Here is a 21,203-nt window from a genome sequence, read left to right on the forward strand (position 1 = left end):
ATTTTCGACAAGAACACATCTTGAAAACCTATTTGCATATTTTGATCGTATTTCAAGCAACAACACATTTGTAACGAGACATTTTCATATTCCATGGTGTTTTGAGCAACAAAAAATTTTAAACAACACATTTTAATATTTACATCGAATTTTATTTAAAAAAAAACACAAATTAAGCAACATCTTTGTATATTTACATCGTATTTTGAGCAACAACACACTTTGAACAGCGGTGTTTCATATTTTCATCATATTTTCGACAAGAACACATCTTGAAAACCTATTTGCATATTTTGATCGTATTTCAAGCAACAACACATTTGTAACGAGACATTTTTATATTCCATGGTGTTTTGAGCAACAACAAATTTTAAACAACACATTTTAATATTTACATCGTATTTTCTTGAAAAAAAAACACATATTAAGCAACATCTTTGTATATTTACATCGTATTTTGAGCAACAACACACTTTGAACAGCGGTGTTTCATATTTTCATCATATTTTCGACAAGAACACATCTTGAAAACCTATTTGCATATTTTGATCGTATTTCAAGCAACAACACATTTGTAACGAGACATTTTTATATTCCATGGTGTTTTGAGCAACAACAAATTTTAAACAACACATTTTAATATTTACATCGTATTTTCTTGAAAAAAAAACACATATTAAGCAACATCTTTGTATATTTACATCGTATTTTGAGCAACAACACACTTTGAACAGCGGTGTTTCATATTTTCATCATATTTTCGACAAGAACACATCTTGAAAACCTATTTGCATATTTTGATCGTATTTCAAGCAACAACACATTTGTAACGAGACATTTTCATATTCCATGGTGTTTTGAGCAACAACAAATTTTAAACAACACATTTTAATATTTACATCGTATTTTCTTGAAAAAAAAAACACATATTAAGCAACATCTTTGTATATTTACATCGTATTTTGAGCAACAACACACTTTGAACAGCAGTGTTTCATATTTTCATCATATTTTCGACAAGAACACATCTTGAAAACCTATTTGCATATTTTGATCGTATTTCAAGCAACAACACATTTGTAACGAGACATTTTCATATTCCATGGTGTTTTGAGCAACAACAAATTTTAAACAACACATTTTAATATTTACATCGTATTTTCTTGAAAAAAAAACACATATTAAGCAACATCTTTGTATATTTACATCGTATTTTGAGCAACAACACACTTTGAACAGCGGTGTTTCATATTTTCATCATATTTTCGACAAGAACACATCTTGAAAACCTATTTGCATATTTTGATCGTATTTCAAGCAACAACACATTTGTAACGAGACATTTTTATATTCCATGGTGTTTTGAGCAACAACAAATTTTAAACAACACATTTTAATATTTACATCGTATTTTCTTGAAAAAAACACATATTAAGCAACATCTTTGTATATTTACATCGTATTTTGAGCAACAACACACTTTGAACAGCGGTGTTTCATATTTTCATCATATTTTCGACAAGAACACATCTTGAAAACCTATTTGCATATTTTGATCGTATTTCAAGCAACAACACATTTGTAACGAGACATTTTAATATTCCATGGTTTTTTGAGCAACAACAAATTTTAAACAACACATTTTAATATTTACATCTTATTTTCTTGAAAAAAAAACACATATTAAGCAACATCTTTGTATATTTACATCGTATTTTGAGCAACAACACACTTTGAACAGCGGTGTTTCATATTTTCATCATATTTTCGACAAGAACACATCTTGAAAACCTATTTGCATATTTTGATCGTATTTCAAGCAACAACACATTTGTAACGAGACATTTTCATATTCCATGGTGTTTTGAGCAACAACAAATTTTAAACAACACATTTTAATATTTACATCGTATTTTCTTGAAAAAAAAACACATATTAAGCAACATCTTTGTATATTTACATCGTATTTTGAGCAACAACACACTTTGAACAGCGGTGTTTCATATTTTCATCATATTTTCGACAAGAACACATCTTGAAAACCTATTTGCATATTTTGATCGTATTTCAAGCAACAACACATTTGTAACGAGACATTTTCATATTCCATGGTGTTTTGAGCAACAACAAATTTTAAACAACACATTTTAATATTTACATCGTATTTTCTTGAAAAAAAAAACACATATTAAGCAACATCTTTGTATATTTACATCGTATTTTGAGCAACAACACACTTTGAACAGCGGTGTTTCATATTTTCATCATATTTTCGACAAGAACACATCTTGAAAACCTATTTGCATATTTTGATCGTATTTCAAGCAACAACACATTTGTAACGAGACATTTTTATATTCCATGGTGTTTTGAGCAACAACAAATTTTAAACAACACATTTTAATATTTACATCGTATTTTCTTGAAAAAAAAACACATATTAAGCAACATCTTTGTATATTTACATCGTATTTTGAGCAACAACACACTTTGAACAGCAGTGTTTCATATTTTCATCATATTTTCGACAAGAACACATCTTGAAAACCTATTTGCATATTTTGATCGTATTTCAAGCAACAACACATTTGTAACGAGACATTTTTATATTCCATGGTGTTTTGAGCAACAACAAATTTTAAACAACACATTTTAATATTTACATCGTATTTTCTTGAAAAAAAAACAAATATTAAGCAACATCTTTGTATATTTACATCGTATTTTGAGCAACAACACACTTTGAACAGCGGTGTTTCATATTTTCATCATATTTTCGACAAGAACACATCTTGAAAACCTATTTGCATATTTTGATCGTATTTCAAGCAACAACACATTTGTAACGAGACATTTTTATATTCCATGGTGTTTTGAGCAACAACAAATTTTAAACAACACATTTTAATATTTACATCGTATTTTCTTGAAAAAAAAACACATATTAAGCAACATCTTTGTATATTTACATCGTATTTTGAGCAACAACACACTTTGAACAGCGGTGTTTCATATTTTCATCATATTTTCGACAAGAACACATCTTGAAAACCTATTTGCATATTTTGATCGTATTTCAAGCAACAACACATTTGTAACGAGACATTTTCATATTCCATGGTGTTTTGAGCAACAACAAATTTTAAACAACACATTTTAATATTTACATCGTATTTTCTTGAAAAAAAAACACATATTAAGCAACATCTTTGTATATTTACATCGTATTTTGAGCAACAACACACTTTGAACAGCGGTGTTTCATATTTTCATCATATTTTCGACAAGAACACATCTTGAAAACCTATTTGCATATTTTGATCGTATTTCAAGCAACAACACTTTTGTAACGAGACATTTTCATATTCCATGGTGTTTTGAGCAACAACAAATTTTAAACAACACATTTTAATATTTACATCGTATTTTCTTGAAAAAAAAAAACACATATTAAGCAACATCTTTGTATATTTACATCGTATTTTGAGCAACAACACACTTTGAACAGCGGTGTTTCATATTTTCATCATATTTTCGACAAGAACACATCTTGAAAACCTATTTGCATATTTTGATCGTATTTCAAGCAACAACACATTTGTAACGAGACATTTTTATATTACATGGTGTTTTGAGCAACAACAAATTTTAAACAACACATTTTAATATTTACATCGTATTTTCTTGAAAAAAAACAAATATTAAGCAACATCTTTGTATATTTACATCGTATTTTGAGCAACAACACACTTTGAACAGCGGTGTTTCATATTTTCATCATATTTTCGACAATAACACATCTTGAAAAACTATTTGCATATTTTGATCGTATTTCAAGCAACAACACATTTGTAACGAGACATTTTCATATTCCATGGTGTTTTGAGCAACAACAAATTTTAAACAACAAATTTTAATATTTAAATCTTATTTTCATTAAAAAAAAACACATATTAAGCAACATCTTTGTATATTTACATCGTATTTTGAGCAACAACACACTTTGAACAGCGGTGTTTCATATTTTCATCATATTTTCGACAAGAACACATCTTGAAAACCTATTTGCATATTTTGATCGTATTTCAAGCAACAACACATTTGTAACGAGACATTTTCATATTCCATGGTGTTTTGAGCAACAACAAATTTTAAACAACACATTTTAATATTTACATCGTATTTTCTTGAAAAAAAAAACACATATTAAGCAACATCTTTGTATATTTACATCGTATTTTGAGCAACAACACACTTTGAACAGCAGTGTTTCATATTTTCATCATATTTTTGACAAGAACACATCTTGAAAACCTATTTGCATATTTTGATCGTATTTCAAGCAACAACACATTTGTAACGAGACATTTTCATATTCCATGGTGTTTTGAGCAACAACAAATTTTAAACAACACATTTTAATATTTACATCGTATTTTCTTGAAAAAAAAACACATATTAAGCAACATCTTTGTATATTTACATCGTATTTTGAGCAACAACACACTTTGAACAGCGGTGTTTCATATTTTCATCATATTTTCGACAAGAACACATCTTGAAAACCTATTTGCATATTTTGATCGTATTTCAAGCAACAACACATTTGTAACGAGACATTTTCATATTCCATGGTGTTTTGAGCAACAACAAATTTTAAACAACACATTTTAATATTTACATCGTATTTTCTTTAAAAAAAACACATATTAATCAACATCTTTGTATATTTAAATCGTATTTTGAGCAACAACACACTTTGAACAGCGGTGTTTCATATTTTCATCATATTTTCGACAAGAACACATCTTGAAAACCTATTTGCATATTTTGATCGTATTTCAAGCAACAACACATTTGTAACGAGACATTTTCATATTCCATGGTGTTTTGAGCAACAACAAATTTTAAACAACACATTTTAATATTTACATCGTATTTTCTTGAAAAAAAAACACATATTAAGCAACATCTTTGTATATTTACATCGTATTTTGAGCAACAACACACTTTGAACAGCGGTGTTTCATATTTTCATCATATTTTCGACAAGAACACATCTTGAAAACCTATTTGCATATTTTGATCGTATTTCAAGCAACAACACATTTGTAACGAGACATTTTCATATTCCATGGTGTTTTGAGCAACAACAAATTTTAAACAACACATTTTAATATTTACATCGTATTTTCTTGAAAAAAAAACACATATTAAGCAACATCTTTGTATATTTACATCGTATTTTGAGCAACAACACACTTTGAACAGCGGTGTTTCATATTTTCATCATATTTTCGACAAGAACACATCTTGAAAACCTATTTGCATATTTTGATCGTATTTCAAGCAACAACACATTTGTAACGAGACATTTTCATATTCCATGGTGTTTTGAGCAACAACAAATTTTAAACAACACATTTTAATATTTACATCGTATTTTCTTGAAAAAAAAAAACATATTAATCAACATCTTTGTATATTTACATCGTATTTTGAGAAACAAAACACTTTGAACAGCGGTGTTTCATATTTTCATCATATTTTCGACAAGAACACATCTTGAAAACCTATTTGCATATTTTGATCGTATTTCAAGCAACAACACATTTGTAACGAGACATTTTCATATTCCATGGTGTTTTGAGCAACAACAAATTTTAAACAACACATTTTAATATTTACATCGTATTTTCTTGAAAAAAAAACACATATTAAGCAACATCTTTGTATATTTACATCGTATTTTGAGCAACAACACACTTTGAACAGCGGTGTTTCATATTTTCATCATATTTTCGACAAGAACACATCTTGAAAACCTATTTGCATATTTTGATCGTATTTCAAGCAACAACACATTTGTAACGAGACATTTTTATATTCCATGGTGTTTTGAGCAACAACAAATTTTAAACAACACATTTTAATATTTACATCGTATTTTCTTGAAAAAAAAACACATATTAAGCAACATCTTTGTATATTTACATAGTATTTTGAGCAACAACACACTTTGAAAAGCGGTGTTTCATATTTTCATCATATTTTCGACAAGAACACATCTTGAAAACCTATTTGCATATTTTGATCGTATTTCAAGCAACAACACATTTGTAACGAGACATTTTCATATTCCATGGTGTTTTGAGCAACAACAAATTTTAAACAACACATTTTAATATTTACATCGTATTTTCTTGAAAAAAAAACACATATTAAGCAACATCTTTGTATATTTACATCGTATTTTGAGCAACAACACACTTTGAACAGCGGTGTTTCATATTTTCATCATATTTTCGACAAGAACACATCTTGAAAACCTATTTGCATATTTTGATCGTATTTCAAGCAACAACACATTTGTAACGAGACATTTTCATATTCCATGGTGTTTTGAGCAACAACAAATTTTAAACAACACATTTTAATATTTACATCGTATTTTCTTGAAAAAAAAAACACATATTAAGCAACATCTTTGTATATTTACATCGTATTTTGAGCAACAACACACTTTGAACAGCGGTGTTTCATATTTTCATCATATTTTCGACAAGAACACATCTTGAAAACCTATTTGCATATTTTGATCGTATTTCAAGCAACAACACATTTGTAACGAGACATTTTCATATTCCATGGTGTTTTGAGCAACAACAAATTTTAAACAACACATTTTAATATTTACATCGTATTTTCTTGAAAAAAAAAACAAATATTAAGAAAAATCTTTGTATATTTACATCGTATTTTGAGCAACAACACACTTTAAACAGCGGTGTTTCATATTTTCATCATATTTTCGACAAGAACACATCTTGAAAACCTATTTGCATATTTTGATCGTATTTCAAGCAACAACACATTTGTAACGAGACATTTTCATATTCCATGGTGTTTTGAGCAACAACAAATTTTAAACAACACATTTTAATATTTACATCGTATTTTCTTGAAAAAAAAACACATATTAAGCAACATCTTTGTATATTTACATCGTATTTTGAGCAACAACACACTTTGAACAGCGGTGTTTCATATTTTCATCATATTTTCGACAAGAACACATCTTGAAAACCTATTTGCATATTTTGATCGTATTTCAAGCAACAACACATTTGTAACGAGACATTTTTATATTCCATGGTGTTTTGAGCAACAACAAATTTTAAACAACACATTTTAATATTTACATCGTATTTTCTTGAAAAAAAAACACATATTAAACAACATCTTTGTATATTTACATCGTATTTTGAGCAACAACACACTTTGAACAGCGGTGTTTCATATTTTCATCATATTTTCGACAAGAACACATCTTGAAAACCTATTTGCATATTTTGATCGTATTTCAAGCAACAACACATTTGTAACGAGACATTTTCATATTCCATGGTGTTTTGAGCAACAACAAATTTTAAACAACACATTTTAATATTTACATCGTATTTTCTTGAAAAAAAAACACATATTAAGCAACATCTTTGTATATTTACATCGTATTTTGAGCAACAACACACTTTGAACAGCGGTGTTTCATATTTTCATCATATTTTCGACAAGAACACATCTTGAAAACCTATTTGCATATTTTGATCGTATTTCAAGCAACAACACATTTGTAACGAGACATTTTCATATTCCATGGTGTTTTGAGCAACAACAAATTTTAAACAACACATTTTAATATTTACATAGTATTTTCTTGAAAAAAAAAAAAAATTAATCAAAATCTTTGTATATTTAAATCGTATTTTGAGCAACAACACACTTTGAACAGCGGTGTTTCATATTTTCATCATATTTTCGACAAGAACACATCTTGAAAACCTATTTGCATATTTTGATCGTATTTCAAGCAACAACACATTTGTAACGAGACATTTTCATATTCCATGGTGTTTTGAGCAACAACAAATTTTAAACAACACATTTTAATATTTACATCGTATTTTCTTGAAAGAAAAACACATATTAAGCAACATCTTTGTATATTTACATCGTATTTTGAGCAACAACACACTTTGAACAGCGGTGTTTCATATTTTCATCATATTTTCGACAAGAACACATCTTGAAAACCTATTTGCATATTTTGATCGTATTTCAAGCAACAACACATTTGTAACGAGACATTTTCATATTCCATGGTGTTTTGAGCAACAACAAATTTTAAACAACACATTTTAATATTTACATCGTATTTTCTTGAAAAAAAAACACATATTAAGCAACATCTTTGTATATTTACATCGTATTTTGAGCAACAACACACTTTGAACAGCGGTGTATCATATTTTCATCATATTTTCGACAAGAACACATCTTGAAAACCTATTTGCATATTTTGATCGTATTTCAAGCAACAACACATTTGTAACGAGACATTTTCATATTCCATGGTGTTTTGAGCAACAACAAATTTTGAACAACACATTTTAATATTTACATCGTATTTTCTTGAAAAAAAAACACATATTAAGCAACATCTTTGTATATTTACATCGTATTTTGAGCAACAACACACTTTGAACAGCGGTGTTTCATATTTTCATCATATTTTCGACAAGAACACATCTTGAAAACCTATTTGCATATTTTGATCGTATTTCAAGCAACAACACATTTGTAACGAGACATTTTCATATTCCATGGTGTTTTGAGCAACAACAAATTTTAAACAACACATTTTAATATTTACATCGTATTTTCTTGAAAAAAAAACACATATTAAGCAACATCTTTGTATATTTACATCGTATTTTGAGCAACAACACACTTTGAACAGCGGTGTTTCATATTTTCATCATATTTTCGACAAGAACACATCTTGAAAACCTATTTGCATATTTTGATCGTATTTCAAGCAACAACACATTTGTAACGAGACATTTTCATATTCCATGGTGTTTTGAGCAACAACAAATTTTGAACAACACATTTTAATATTTACATCGTATTTTCTTGAAAAAAAAACACATATTAAGCAACATCTTTGTATATTTAAATCGTATTTTGAGCAACAACACACTTTGAACAGCGGTGTTTCATATTTTCATCATATTTTCGACAAGAACACATCTTGAAAACCTATTTGCATATTTTGATCGTATTTCAAGCAACAACACATTTGTAACGAGACATTTTCATATTCCATGGTGTTTTGAGCAACAACAAATTTTGAACAACACATTTTAATATTTACATCGTATTTTCTTGAAAAAAAAACACATATTAAGCAACATCTTTGTATATTTACATCGTATTTTGAGCAACAACACACTTTGAACAGTGGTGTTTCATATTTTCATCATATTTTCGACAAGAACACATCTTGAAAACCTATTTGCATATTTTGATCGTATTTCAAGCAACAACACATTTTCTATCATACATTTTCAAATTTTCATCGTGTTTCGAACAACAGCACGTTTTGAACAATCTTTTTGTATAGTTTTACCGTGTTTCAAGCATAAACACATGTGGAACAGCACATTCGTATAATTTTCATTGTGTTTCGAGTAACAACACTTTCTGAAAAACAAATTTGTAAATTTTCATCGTATTTTTAACAGTAACACATTTTGAACAACCCATTTGTATATTCAGCTTGATTTGCATATTCAATTTAAGCTTCACTCGCTTTAAGATTTATTTATTTATTTATATTAGTGCCTGCTGTGTTTTTTTGCTATGATTGCTCTTGGGTTTAATTTATTCTTAAGTAGGAATTTTTGGTCGTTTTGTGTTTGATTTATTGTATGTTTTTATTTTTTCTGATTTTACAATTAATTTCGCCGTTACTTTTCATTGAAAAACTTCTTTTTAGGTAAGTCTTATTTAATTAATAAGCAGCAAAGCCGAAAAAACTGATAAATATTCCATTTATTGGCCTGTAGGAAAAGACATAATCAATTAAAAACGAACATAAATTAACTTTAAGAAACTGCTCTCCAAAAACAAATTTTTCGATGAAAATTAAAGAGGTAGATTCAATCAGAGACAAGCACAATTAAAGTCACAGAATAATTAAAGCTTAAAACGAACAGATAAAGTTATCAATAAATGAATTAATCACAAAATCAGCAGAAACTATATTGAATAATAAAGTCAGTAAAATAGACCGAAACCATAAACAGGAAAAAAATTCAGTATTCTAAAGACCCTTTAAGCCTTATAAAGATTACGGTGCTGTTTTTGCTTTACTGAAAACAAAACAGTTTTCATTGTTGTTTTTGCTTTTGCGAAGTTAATAAATGCAAATTATCCAAACTATCAGAAATGATTACCATTATAAAGTAAATTGCGAATCTATTTTCATTAGCTCTTTTCAGTAGCTTTGTTTATTATAGTTATTTTTTTTTGTTGACGCAATGATGCATGATAACACAATGTTCAGAATAAAAGTGTAGTAGTAAAATATAATTGATACTCTAGTCCTAATAAGTCTGAAATGCCATTGGCCCTTTCTCTGTTTGTGTTTAAGTTTGACTTGAGTGTCAATTTTAATTGTCATTCGTTTTACGTTTCTTTACGATAAATAAAAGTCCGAATAGGGATTAATCCTTTTAATAGACCGTGATAAATTTCATTAAAAATACTAGATATTTCGGTCACATATGCAGTGACCGTCTTGAGTAGTAGTATTCAAAAAATTATCTACGTTTCATTTATTTATTGATAGCGATTTATTGTCGCTTGAAGCTCAAATCGGTATATATTTTTTTCTACTCTTCTTTTTTTAATGTAGCCCTATAAAAACTTCGTTTTAGAAAAAAGTATTTCTTTAAGACACTTATCAGAAACAAAATGCCACGATCGTCTAAAATTTTTTTAACAAATTCAAATATTGTCACAAGTTTGTCTACTTTCTTAAAATTGTTTTTTTGGTATTTTGAAAATGCTATAAGAATCTAATGTACCTATTGATTCTACTTGAATTTAGCAGAGAACTGAAAGGTTTTCATGCCAAAATACCTTAAAAAACCCAAAATATTTGATTGATATGCTGTCAATCACATCCATAAAACTACAGATGGATATGGGTTGTTGCTATAACCAAAATAATAACTTGTTTTCCTTGAAGGAAACAAGCCTGAAATAGATTAAAATCTATATCTTATTTGGCTTAAGAAGTTTTAAATTAAAGAATTTTAAAATTATTTCTTCTAAAACTAGAAATAGGCAAAAATAAAGCAAGTAGTCCCTGGATACATATTGGAAAGGTCGTTAAGGAAGATTTACGAGAAATCGGACCATCCTGGGAAGGTGAAAAGAAGAAGGCCTTTGAATGCACTGGGAATGAGGAGAAGCGTGTGCAGTTGCGTTTGTCTTAAGCTGATTGGTGCTATAATTAAATTTTAGTATTAGTCGGTAGGTCCTCAAAATTCCCAATTTGGCCTATAAACTATGTCAATGTTGAGCGCCTAGAGCCTGGCAAAAAATGACAATACAATTAAAGTTCGACAGCATTGGCATTCCGAATAATTATTTAAATTATCGTTCAGGTGTCAAGTCTGAATCAGTAAACTGAAAATGAGTGGTAAGACCTTCAGAAGTATAATAAAGTACTCAAGATTTATAGTTGTGTCTTAGAATAACTTCTTTGATTTATCTTCTTTTACTTTTTTTCCATTTGATGCTAGTATATCAACCATCTGTTGATGAGAAGCTACTAAAATAATGTAGGCCTAAACCAACAACATTAACAAAATTTTGGGTAGTTGCCTAGTGAACTAACTGGAGAACAGGAAGGTAAAATTCCAGTTTAGCTACTTTTAGCTATCTTGGAGAGTTGTTAGGTTAAGAAAAATGAAACTTTCATGGATGGGTCTACATGCTAAAGTATGTCCTGGGAAGGTATTTTCAAGTACCTTGGGTGCTTGTTTACAATCTGGGCAACATGCAAGAAGTGAAGTTCCTTTAATGCTAATTAAATGAAACAAAATAAGACAAAAATATAATAGTTTAGAAACAAATTTGGGCTATATATTTGTACATTAGGGGGGTAGGGTGGGGGTCAAGCATAGCATATATTATATACCTAGCTTAACCTAGGTACCTTTTTTGCCCCTTAAACCCCAAAAAACTAAAGCTTAAATCTTTGTCACATTATCCATTATCAAATAAAGTCAAATTATCCCCCAAGCTTAAAACTACCAAAAATCACCATCAATAAGTAAATAAAACTCAAAACAAACAGAAATTACAATAAATGACCAAGTCAAAATCAAAACAAGAAAAAAAATAATATGAGTAGGGCTTACACCCCATCCCTTCTGTACTTTACTGAAAAAAAAGCAAACAAATGACTGTGGATTGATTGTCAGTTTAATATAGGCCTAAATACAGACATTTATTCCTTTAAGTTTTAAAAATTAAACAAAAAAACAAGTTTTTTTAACTGAAAGTAAGGAGCGACATTAAAACTTAAAACAAACAGAAATTATTCCGTATATGAAAGGGGCTGTCCCCTCCTCAACGCCTCGCTCTTTACGCTAAAGTTTTTTACTGTTTAAAAAAATAGAGTTGTGAGAAAGTCAAACTTTAGCGTAAAGAGCAAGGTGTTGAGGAGGGGATGGCCCCTTTCATATACAGAATAATTTCTGTTTGTTTTAAATTTAATGTCACTCCTTACTTTCAGTAAAAAACTTGTTTTTTTTTATTTAATTTTTGAATGTTTTTGAATAAATGAAGTTTTTGATCTTGGCTCATAGTACAGGAATAATTAAAACAAAATTTTAATATCAATTTACTTTTATTTGGTTAAATGGCTTTCTTGAAACTTGTTTCATTTTATTTACAAATGTTTTTATTAGTAATAAATATACATAACTTACAAATTAACTTATGTAACAAACTTCTATATTCATATATTTTTAATATGTATATTAGGGGGTTTGCCCCCTAGTCAATACCTTGCTCTTTAAGCAAAAGTTTGAATTTTGTTCCAATTCTTTAAAAATGACCACTTAATCAGAAAGGCCGTTAATTAGAATAAATAGCTCTTATGAAAGTACTAAAAAATCTCTGGCTTAAAGAGTGAGGTATTGACTAGGGGGTGAACCCAATCATATATGTAATATTTTCTGTTTGTTTAAAGTTTTGATGTTGCTGCTGTTGCAGTTAAAAACTTGTTTTTTTATATTTTTAATATATATGTCCTTAAGGTTCTATAACTTTTAGGGGGTCTTTCCCTCTTTTTTTGAAAATCAGCCAAATTTTCTCAGGCACGTAACTTTTGATAGGTAAAATTAAACTTGATGAAACTTACATATTTGAAATCAGAATTAAAATCTGAGTCTTTTGATGTATCTATTGGTATCAAAATTCCGTTTTTTAGAGTTTTGGTTACTGTTGAGCTGGGTCACTCCTTACTTACAGTTTGTTACCACAAACTGTTTGATAATTTTTTGTTTATTAAAGTAAAAAAATTGAAAATATTTGAAATGTATTTTGTTTTCAGTGAAGAGCAAGCAGAAGACTATGGCTATTGGTGATACCTTTATAAACATAAATGCACCTTGACCTTAAAAAGTTTTTTTCTTAATATAATGTCAAATATATTTAAATTTTCTTAATTGTAAACCATGGGCTCTGATGTAGGCTTAGTAATATAATATAGTAATTGGGCTTAATTCCAATGAAATGAGCCCTGTCCAAATTTCATATGACCACCCATTCCATTAAAACCTTGTATGGCCCCTGGGCATAACTTACAACCTAGGACTCTGGTGGGTTATGTCATGCCTGTAGTCTTTGTTACACATTCTTTGGACTATTTTAACAAAACAGCTATCTCACAATTTCAATCAGATACATCTGGGGAAAAGGGGGTGTCCGGGGGGGGGGGTCGTTGCCCTGTATCACTTTTGACTCTTAAAAGGGAATTAGAACTTTCAACATCCAATTAAATGAGTGGTACTTGTCTATTTTATAAACACACTCAAGAAATAAAGTTTGTTGATAATAAAATAGGATGAAAATAGAATACTTTATTAGCAAAGTTGTAAAGGTTGTTTGTGAATTATTTAATTGGGAGCTTTGGCATTGGCTGACCATCTCAAAGACAAAGAAAAGTTTATTATTAATGCAATCCTTGACCTAGTTCATTTTAGTTCAATGTTAAAATGATTCTTAAGGGAACCAGTTAGTTTGCTTTGACTAGTGATATAATATAGTGTCTCACCATGGATGTTCAAGAATCATTTCAGATTGCTGGAAGGGCTACTATGCAACTGAGCTGGAACAAGCAAGTTTCACTGATTTGAAAGTGAACCACAAAAATATTTTTGTCAACCCAGAAACCAGCACTTATGCCCTAAAAGTAGAGAGAATATGAGATTCCACAAAGTGGAAGAACAAACAGCACTAAGGTACACCCTGCCATTATTCACATTGATACTTAGTGGAGTACATGTGGCAGGTGGCAGGAAAGGGAGAAAGCCAAGTTCATTTTAATGCAATTCTTGGGGACATTTTTGCATTCTGGGAGCATATTTCCAAGTTGTAATTTTCACAATTTTGCTAATAGAGTATCATAATTTTGTTATGTTTCATTAGCATTCACCAAACTTCACTTCTTGAGTTGGTTTTATATAATAGACAAGTACCAATGAGCCACCTCTAAAGTTTATACAACCACGCCTTAAATGAAAAACTTTATATGCCTTTGGGGCAAAACCTAACCCTTTTCCAGAGGCTCTGAAGGGTTGATTTAACCCCAAAGGCTTTGTTTTATGATGTTTGGACTATTTAAAAAAATAGCTACTGGTATCTAAAATTTTCTATTAGATGCATTTGGGGAAAACAAGACATGGGGGGGGGGGAGCTAGTTGCCTTCATATCACTTTTGACTTTTAAAAAGGACTTCTTATTTACAATTAAATTAGCCACATCTGATCGCTCATGACTTTTAAAAAGAGAATTAGAACTTTTGATTTTACATTGAATGAGCTTTCTCCAAGTAAGACCTCATTTTCCAGAATAACCTTAAATGTTAAATATGGGCAAATAGTATAGTTGCTCTGTGGGCATGCTTAGAGAAATGATAGGTGTGGAGAGGGGCTTTTTGCACTCCAATCACTCTTTACTGTTGAAAAGCACACTAGAACTTCTGATTACAAATCCAATGAGCACTCTTTAAAGTTTATATGACTGCCCTTTCTATAAAAAAAACTTATTTGCCCAGGGCATAACTTAGAACCTGTGTCCTGAGGACTGTGGGAGCCTTGTTGTCAGTAAGACATAATTTTTGAAGTTTTTAACTATGCAGTTCAAAATGACTATCTCAAAATTTTGACTGGATGTTTTGGAGAAATGATTGGCATGGAAGGTGGCTATTTGCCCTCCAATCACTTTTGACTTTTGGAAAGGGTTCTAGCCTTCTCAATTTCCAATTAAATAAGCCGTTTTTGAAGTTCTTTTCAACAACTCCATCTATACAAAGTGTCATTCTTCTTTTGAAAAACAGCACCTGCAATCTATAATAGATGCCTTTTGGCTTCTAGGTGGTTTCTTCTAAATACATAATTAATACATCAAAAATCACTACAATTATCAGATAAACAAAAAGGTATTTTTTTTTGGCCATCAACATCAACACAATCATTTATATATATTGAATAAAAAAATTAGGTTTTTTAACTGAAAGTAAGGAGCAACATTAAAAATTAAAATGAACCGAAATTATTATGTATATAAAGGGGGTTGCCCCTCCTCAACACCTCGCTCTTTACGCTAAAGTTTTTTAGCACTTTTATAATAGCATCTTAATTTTCCAATTAAATGGCCCTTGTGTTCCAGGAGTCATTCTTAAAGAATTAGGACAAAATTTAAACTTTAGTGTAAAGAGTGAGGTGTTGAAGAGGCGGCAACCCCTTTTATAAACGTAATAATTTCTATTTGAATTAAGTTTTAATGTTGCTCCTTAGGCTGTTTTCAGTTGAAAAAACTTGTTTTTTTTAAAATCTAATTTCTTATCGTTTTTTAAATAATGCCAGAAAATCTGGCCCCACCTCCACTGAGAAACCCCTCCCTACAGAAATATCCTCCAGACATTATAATCCCGGCAAACATTTACCCCAGACAATTACTATTAACTACTCCATGCATATAATTGAGATGGAAAATAAAAATCAAGACAAATAAGAATTTTTTATAAGAATTCTGGCAAATTCCCTCAGTGTATAATATTCCCTGACAAGTTCACTCCCTGGAAACTTCCCTCCCCATGAAAAATTCCCCCATAGAAAAAACTCCAGCATAAAAAGTGTCCCCCCAAAAAATGTATGTATCCCAATAACAAATACTATGCACAAACAATGGGCAAATTTTATAACTTAAAGACCTTTCCCTGGGGCTCTAGGGGGGTTATGTTATACCCAAAAGCATAGTTATTGGGCCTTTCAACTATGATGAACAAAATAATTTCCTCAAAATTTTGATTGGACAATTGTGGAAAAAAGGGGCCAGGGGAGGGGGCCTAGTTGCCCTCCGATTTTTTTGGTCACTGAAAAAGGGCACTAGAACTTCTATTCCGTTCTTATGAGCCCTCTCCCGATATTCTACGACTACTGGGTCGAAACGATCACCCCTGGTGAAAACAAGCAAACAAATAAACATGCATCCGTGACCTTTCTTCTGGCAAAAAATACAAAATTCCACATTTTTTTTTTTTTAGATAGGAGCTTTAAACCTATACAGTAGGGTTGTCTGATACACTGAATCTGATGGTGTGATTTTCATTAAGATCACTTGACTTTTAGGGGGCGTTTCCCCCTTTTTTCGAATACCAGGAAAATATTCTCAGGCTTGTAACCTTTGATGGGTAAGACTAAACTTAATGAAATTTATATATTCCAAATCAGCATAAAAAGGCAATTTTTTGATGTATCTATTGATATCAAAATTCTGTTTTTAGAGTTTTGGTTACTATTGAGCCGGGTTGCTCCTTGCTTACAGTTTTTTTTACCATGAACTGTTTGATTTTTCTTCTTTCTTTTTTTTTTACTACAATTGTTGAGGAATATAATACTCTTGGTATTCACATAACAAACACAATAACACAGAACAAAAGCAAAAGGAGAAATGACGGAATTGGATGGCTTCTGGGTATTACAAGTACTCAAGCTTCCTGTTCCCAGAAATTAAAGGCCTGTAGGCTGGCTGATACCTATATGATTCTTCCTACTTGTTCTCACTCTATCCTGCCCTGAGTTTGCTCTCTTCAAACAATATTATTATCCACAAGAAAATCAGTTATGCTTTTATACAGGTATCTTTCATCTGCTGTGTTATAAATGGCTTTAAGTAGCTTGTTGATATCTTTATTTTTCTTCAGTCTTTCAAATGTATGTTTGATATTTGCTGCCAGATAAACTGTGCTGTAGCATTAAAAAATTGTGTAGCATTATGTGTTGTAAAGTCTCAGGCATTTTAAAACAAAATCTGCATTATGGGTTGTCCCTTTTATTCCATTCATATTCTTCCTTTCTTAAAATCAGAGTTATTCTTAAATAAAAAAAAAAACATTGGTTTCCTGAAAAGGAAAGATGAGGATAGGTGGTATGAACCGTTTCTGAGGTATTCTCTGTCGTGTTGTGTCATTTCGAGTGAGAGACCTGGCGTTGATTGAAATGGGTGTATTCATTGTAGGATTTACCAACAAATCAGCAGTTTCATTATATTGTATACCCTGATGACTCGGAACATGTTTAAGAGAGGGCTCCAAAGGCAGTACAGATCTGAGTCAGGTGCTGATTTGTATACTTTAGAAACTAACTGTGAAGCCGACTTTGAGTCTGAGAAGACAACACACTTTTTTAATAGTGGAGGATTTGCTTTAACTACCTTAAATGCCTCCATTATAGCTTTGATCTCAGCAGTCATGATGGAAGATCTATTCGGCAGCCTTGTACAAATATTCAAAGAGTAACTTGGGATAGTCAAATTGTGACTGAAACAGCGTATGACCTTTTTACCAAACCATCCGTATAGATTTTCAAGAAATCAGGGTAATCAGTTAAGACTTTCTGTCTGAAAATTACCTTAATCTAAGTGGGGGAAAACTTGTCTTCTTATCCATAATATGCTCAGTGCATGCTTGAATAGAATTGAACTTCTATTTTGGAGGCTGAAGATATAAAATACAACTTACTGCACCATTATTCCAGTCGGAAACTAGCTCAGTGAAAAGAATCAAAGAGCGGATATGGCAGTTATTATTCATTGAACAATTATTACCAAAGGTTTTTGGAAAAACTCCCTGTACTTGGCCAATTGCTTGGATTTTTGTGAAATACTTGATTACCAACATGTTTCTCCTTTCTTGCAGTAACAGCATACCAGTTAGTGCTCAGACTCAATGACTTGGGGTATGGTTGTGAAAACCAAAGGCTAATTTTATTGTGCTTGTCTAAACAAACCAAAAAAATAATGCATTGTACTGACATTGCTCTTTACTTAGGCAGCGCTATTGCGCTGCCTATGATAAAAAAAATATATACCCCTTAAAGGTGCTTCATATGGGAAAACTTGGGTTCTCTAAACAAAATAAAAAGTTAAGTGCCTTTTTTAGTGCCCAAACAGAAAAAGGGCAAATATTTCCCTTCACCATGTCCCTTTTTTCTCAAAAGACATCTGAATAAAATTCTGAGATAACCATCTTGATCATCATAAATCTCTTCTTGTTGTACAAAATTGTTTATAGAGTTTATTTTAAGGCTCAATTTAATTGAAATGATTTGCTTCATAATACATTAACCTATTATTAAGGAGGTGTAGTCAATCCGTGTATAGGGAGGGGGATGGTAGGATATCAAGTGGAGTGTGTTTCAATGGCCTAACCTTTTTAAGGAGTGATTGTATCAAAATAAGAGTCCTAGAAAATCGGCAGCGGGCGCATTCGAACAAAAATGAAAAGTTTAAGTGCCTTTTTTTGTTAAGTGCTGAGACATGTATATTACATATCTGAAAAATACGGATATTCCATACGATTATCGAGTCCGGATACATTTAAATGACTCATGAGCAGCCAGGCCACAATGAGGTAGGGTAGCGCCTTCGTAATACCCTCTCTTTAAGGGACTAATATGGCGGAAGAAGGCCAGGGGACTTTGAATCTTTTTAGTTCAAGAAACGTTTTCCAAATGGAAAAAGTTAATCCCCTGATGATCCACATGAAAAAAACAACTAAAAAAAAAAGCTCAAATTTGGAAAACCATAATTTCTGTGGCGGGATATAATCCATAGTAGGAGGTATTTTCGGGGGGGGGGGGAGTGTAGACTCCTAGACCAAACCAACTGGTCAAACAAAAGCAATATTGACATCTCAACCTTGCATACAACGTTATTACATAAACCTCAAGCCTCAATGCCCCCTCCCACAAGATTTTGCTCCAAATCCGCCAATGGGGATGCATAAAAAAGGTGTTTATTATAATAATTCTGCATATTGTGAAGGAAGAATTGTTTTCCTAAAATAAGAAATATATAGCCTAATTTGGGCTATATATTTCCACATTAGGGGAGGGGGTTGAAGTAAAGTATATTTAGGCAGTATTCAAAATGTTGTAACTATGACTACTCTGCATATTATGAAGTGAGAATTGTTTTCTTAACATGTTTCCTTCTCTCCAGTTAGTTCTCTAGGCAAATACCAACTGCTTTGCAATCTCTCCTTACACCTCTAAACAGGAACAGATTCTTTTTCAATTTTGCTTTTTTTTTTATTTGTTTTTTATTGACATCATAAAGTAACTAGGCCCATTGATGAGCTAGTTGTTATTTGTTTGTTTCCATACCATTAGTTGGTAAGAAAATGCTGAGCTTAAAATTGTCAGGTGTTTCTATAAAAAAATGGCTTTCTAAGTCCAAAATCAGTGTGTCCAATGGTGGAACAAAAACTGACCATCTACATTATCCCTCTTTGAAACTAAATGGCAGTAATCTGAGCGGTTTGCTTTTGCCACCCTTGAGGCACTGCTATTGTTGAAACACTTGAGACTGATTTCTAAACCTAGCTCTTTTACCTTATAAAAGTTTTTTTTTAACTTGCTTTCACTCTCCCAATGCTTAACTTGCCGTTAGATAAGCAGATCTGGATTTACTAATAGGCCCAGGTGTAGGGGTACACATGCCAGGGGGAGAGTAAATTATCTCTGAGAAATTTTTTCTTCACAAAAACTGGGCGGATGGGATTTATTGCCAAAGTGCCAGGTGCACTTTCCTGCAGCACTGTCTGTTCACAGAAAAGTTATTTTAAAACAACATAGGAATTTCAGGATATAGGGAAACAACATAGATGAATATGGGGGACATGGCAACAGTTTCATATTTTCAGCATCTGAAAATTTTCATGTGAGCACCTTTAATTTTTTATTAGGCTAGATGCATTATATGCTAAACTCAAAGGGGAAAATAAATATACTCAGCTTCATAACAGGTTTCGATTTTTTGATGTTATTAAAGGACTGGCCACCTTTGAAATCATAAAGTATTCAAGTGAGTTACTTAGTTTTTATCCCAACAATCTTGAGCCAATGATTGTAGATGCATGCTTACATTTGAAACCTTTCTTCGTACACAATACTGATGAAGGAAAAAAACGCATGCCTCTAACTGATGTTAACAATGTTTGCATCATTTTGAAAATTGACATCTATTTAAACATTGACATTGCTTTAAGGTCCGTAAACCGTAAGTTTGCCTGCCACAAACCGTAAAAGAGAAAGATCCTTTTCCACCCTTTGTTGGGCGAAGAACTACTTAAGATCTTAAGAGAACTACCAATCAGTCATAACAGATTGACATCATACTCCCTGATAACTATTGAGGGAAGGCTGATTCAAGAGACGCAGTATGATAACATCTCAGACACCTTTGCAAAAAAAAAAAAAATGGAAGAAGGAAGGCTTTATTAATTAGCTTTGAAGACATAGTCCTACTTACAAAATAATGTATAATGTGTAGGCCTATATCTTTTTATGTGTTGCTATCTAAGTAAAAAGTAAAAAAGTACTTATGGTGGTACTAGACCCTTAAGGTCCAAACCGGCGGCGCTGATCTCCGTTTCGTGGCCCTTCAGCCAGGAAGTGCAATGGGGGGCCGGGTGCCAGCCATTCTTTGCTTTTGCACACCCTTCCTGCTTACCTTCCCCAGATTTCTCCAGGTACCCATTTAGAGCTAGGCCG

General features: G+C 31.2%; 1 protein-coding gene across 2 annotated transcripts in view; it reads left to right on the forward strand.

Moving 5' to 3' along the window:
* Positions 1-11,509: 11,509 nt before the first annotated feature.
* Positions 11,510-21,203, forward strand: part of LOC148953357 (uncharacterized) — a 136,106-nt gene continuing 126,412 nt past the window's right edge. For both annotated transcript variants that reach the window (XM_089087642.1, XM_089087641.1), the window contains exon 1: positions 11,510-11,554. In XM_089087642.1, the coding sequence (XP_088943768.1) occupies positions 11,548-11,554 (7 nt within the window). In that variant the 5' untranslated portion in view covers positions 11,510-11,547. The remainder of the gene's footprint in view (positions 11,555-21,203) is intronic.

The sequence above is a fragment of the Artemia sp. Qi Xiang Cuo genome, chromosome 4, assembly GCF_049724085.1.
Source record: "Artemia sp. Qi Xiang Cuo chromosome 4, ASM4972408v1, whole genome shotgun sequence".
NCBI lineage: Eukaryota > Metazoa > Arthropoda > Branchiopoda > Anostraca > Artemiidae > Artemia > Artemia sp. Qi Xiang Cuo.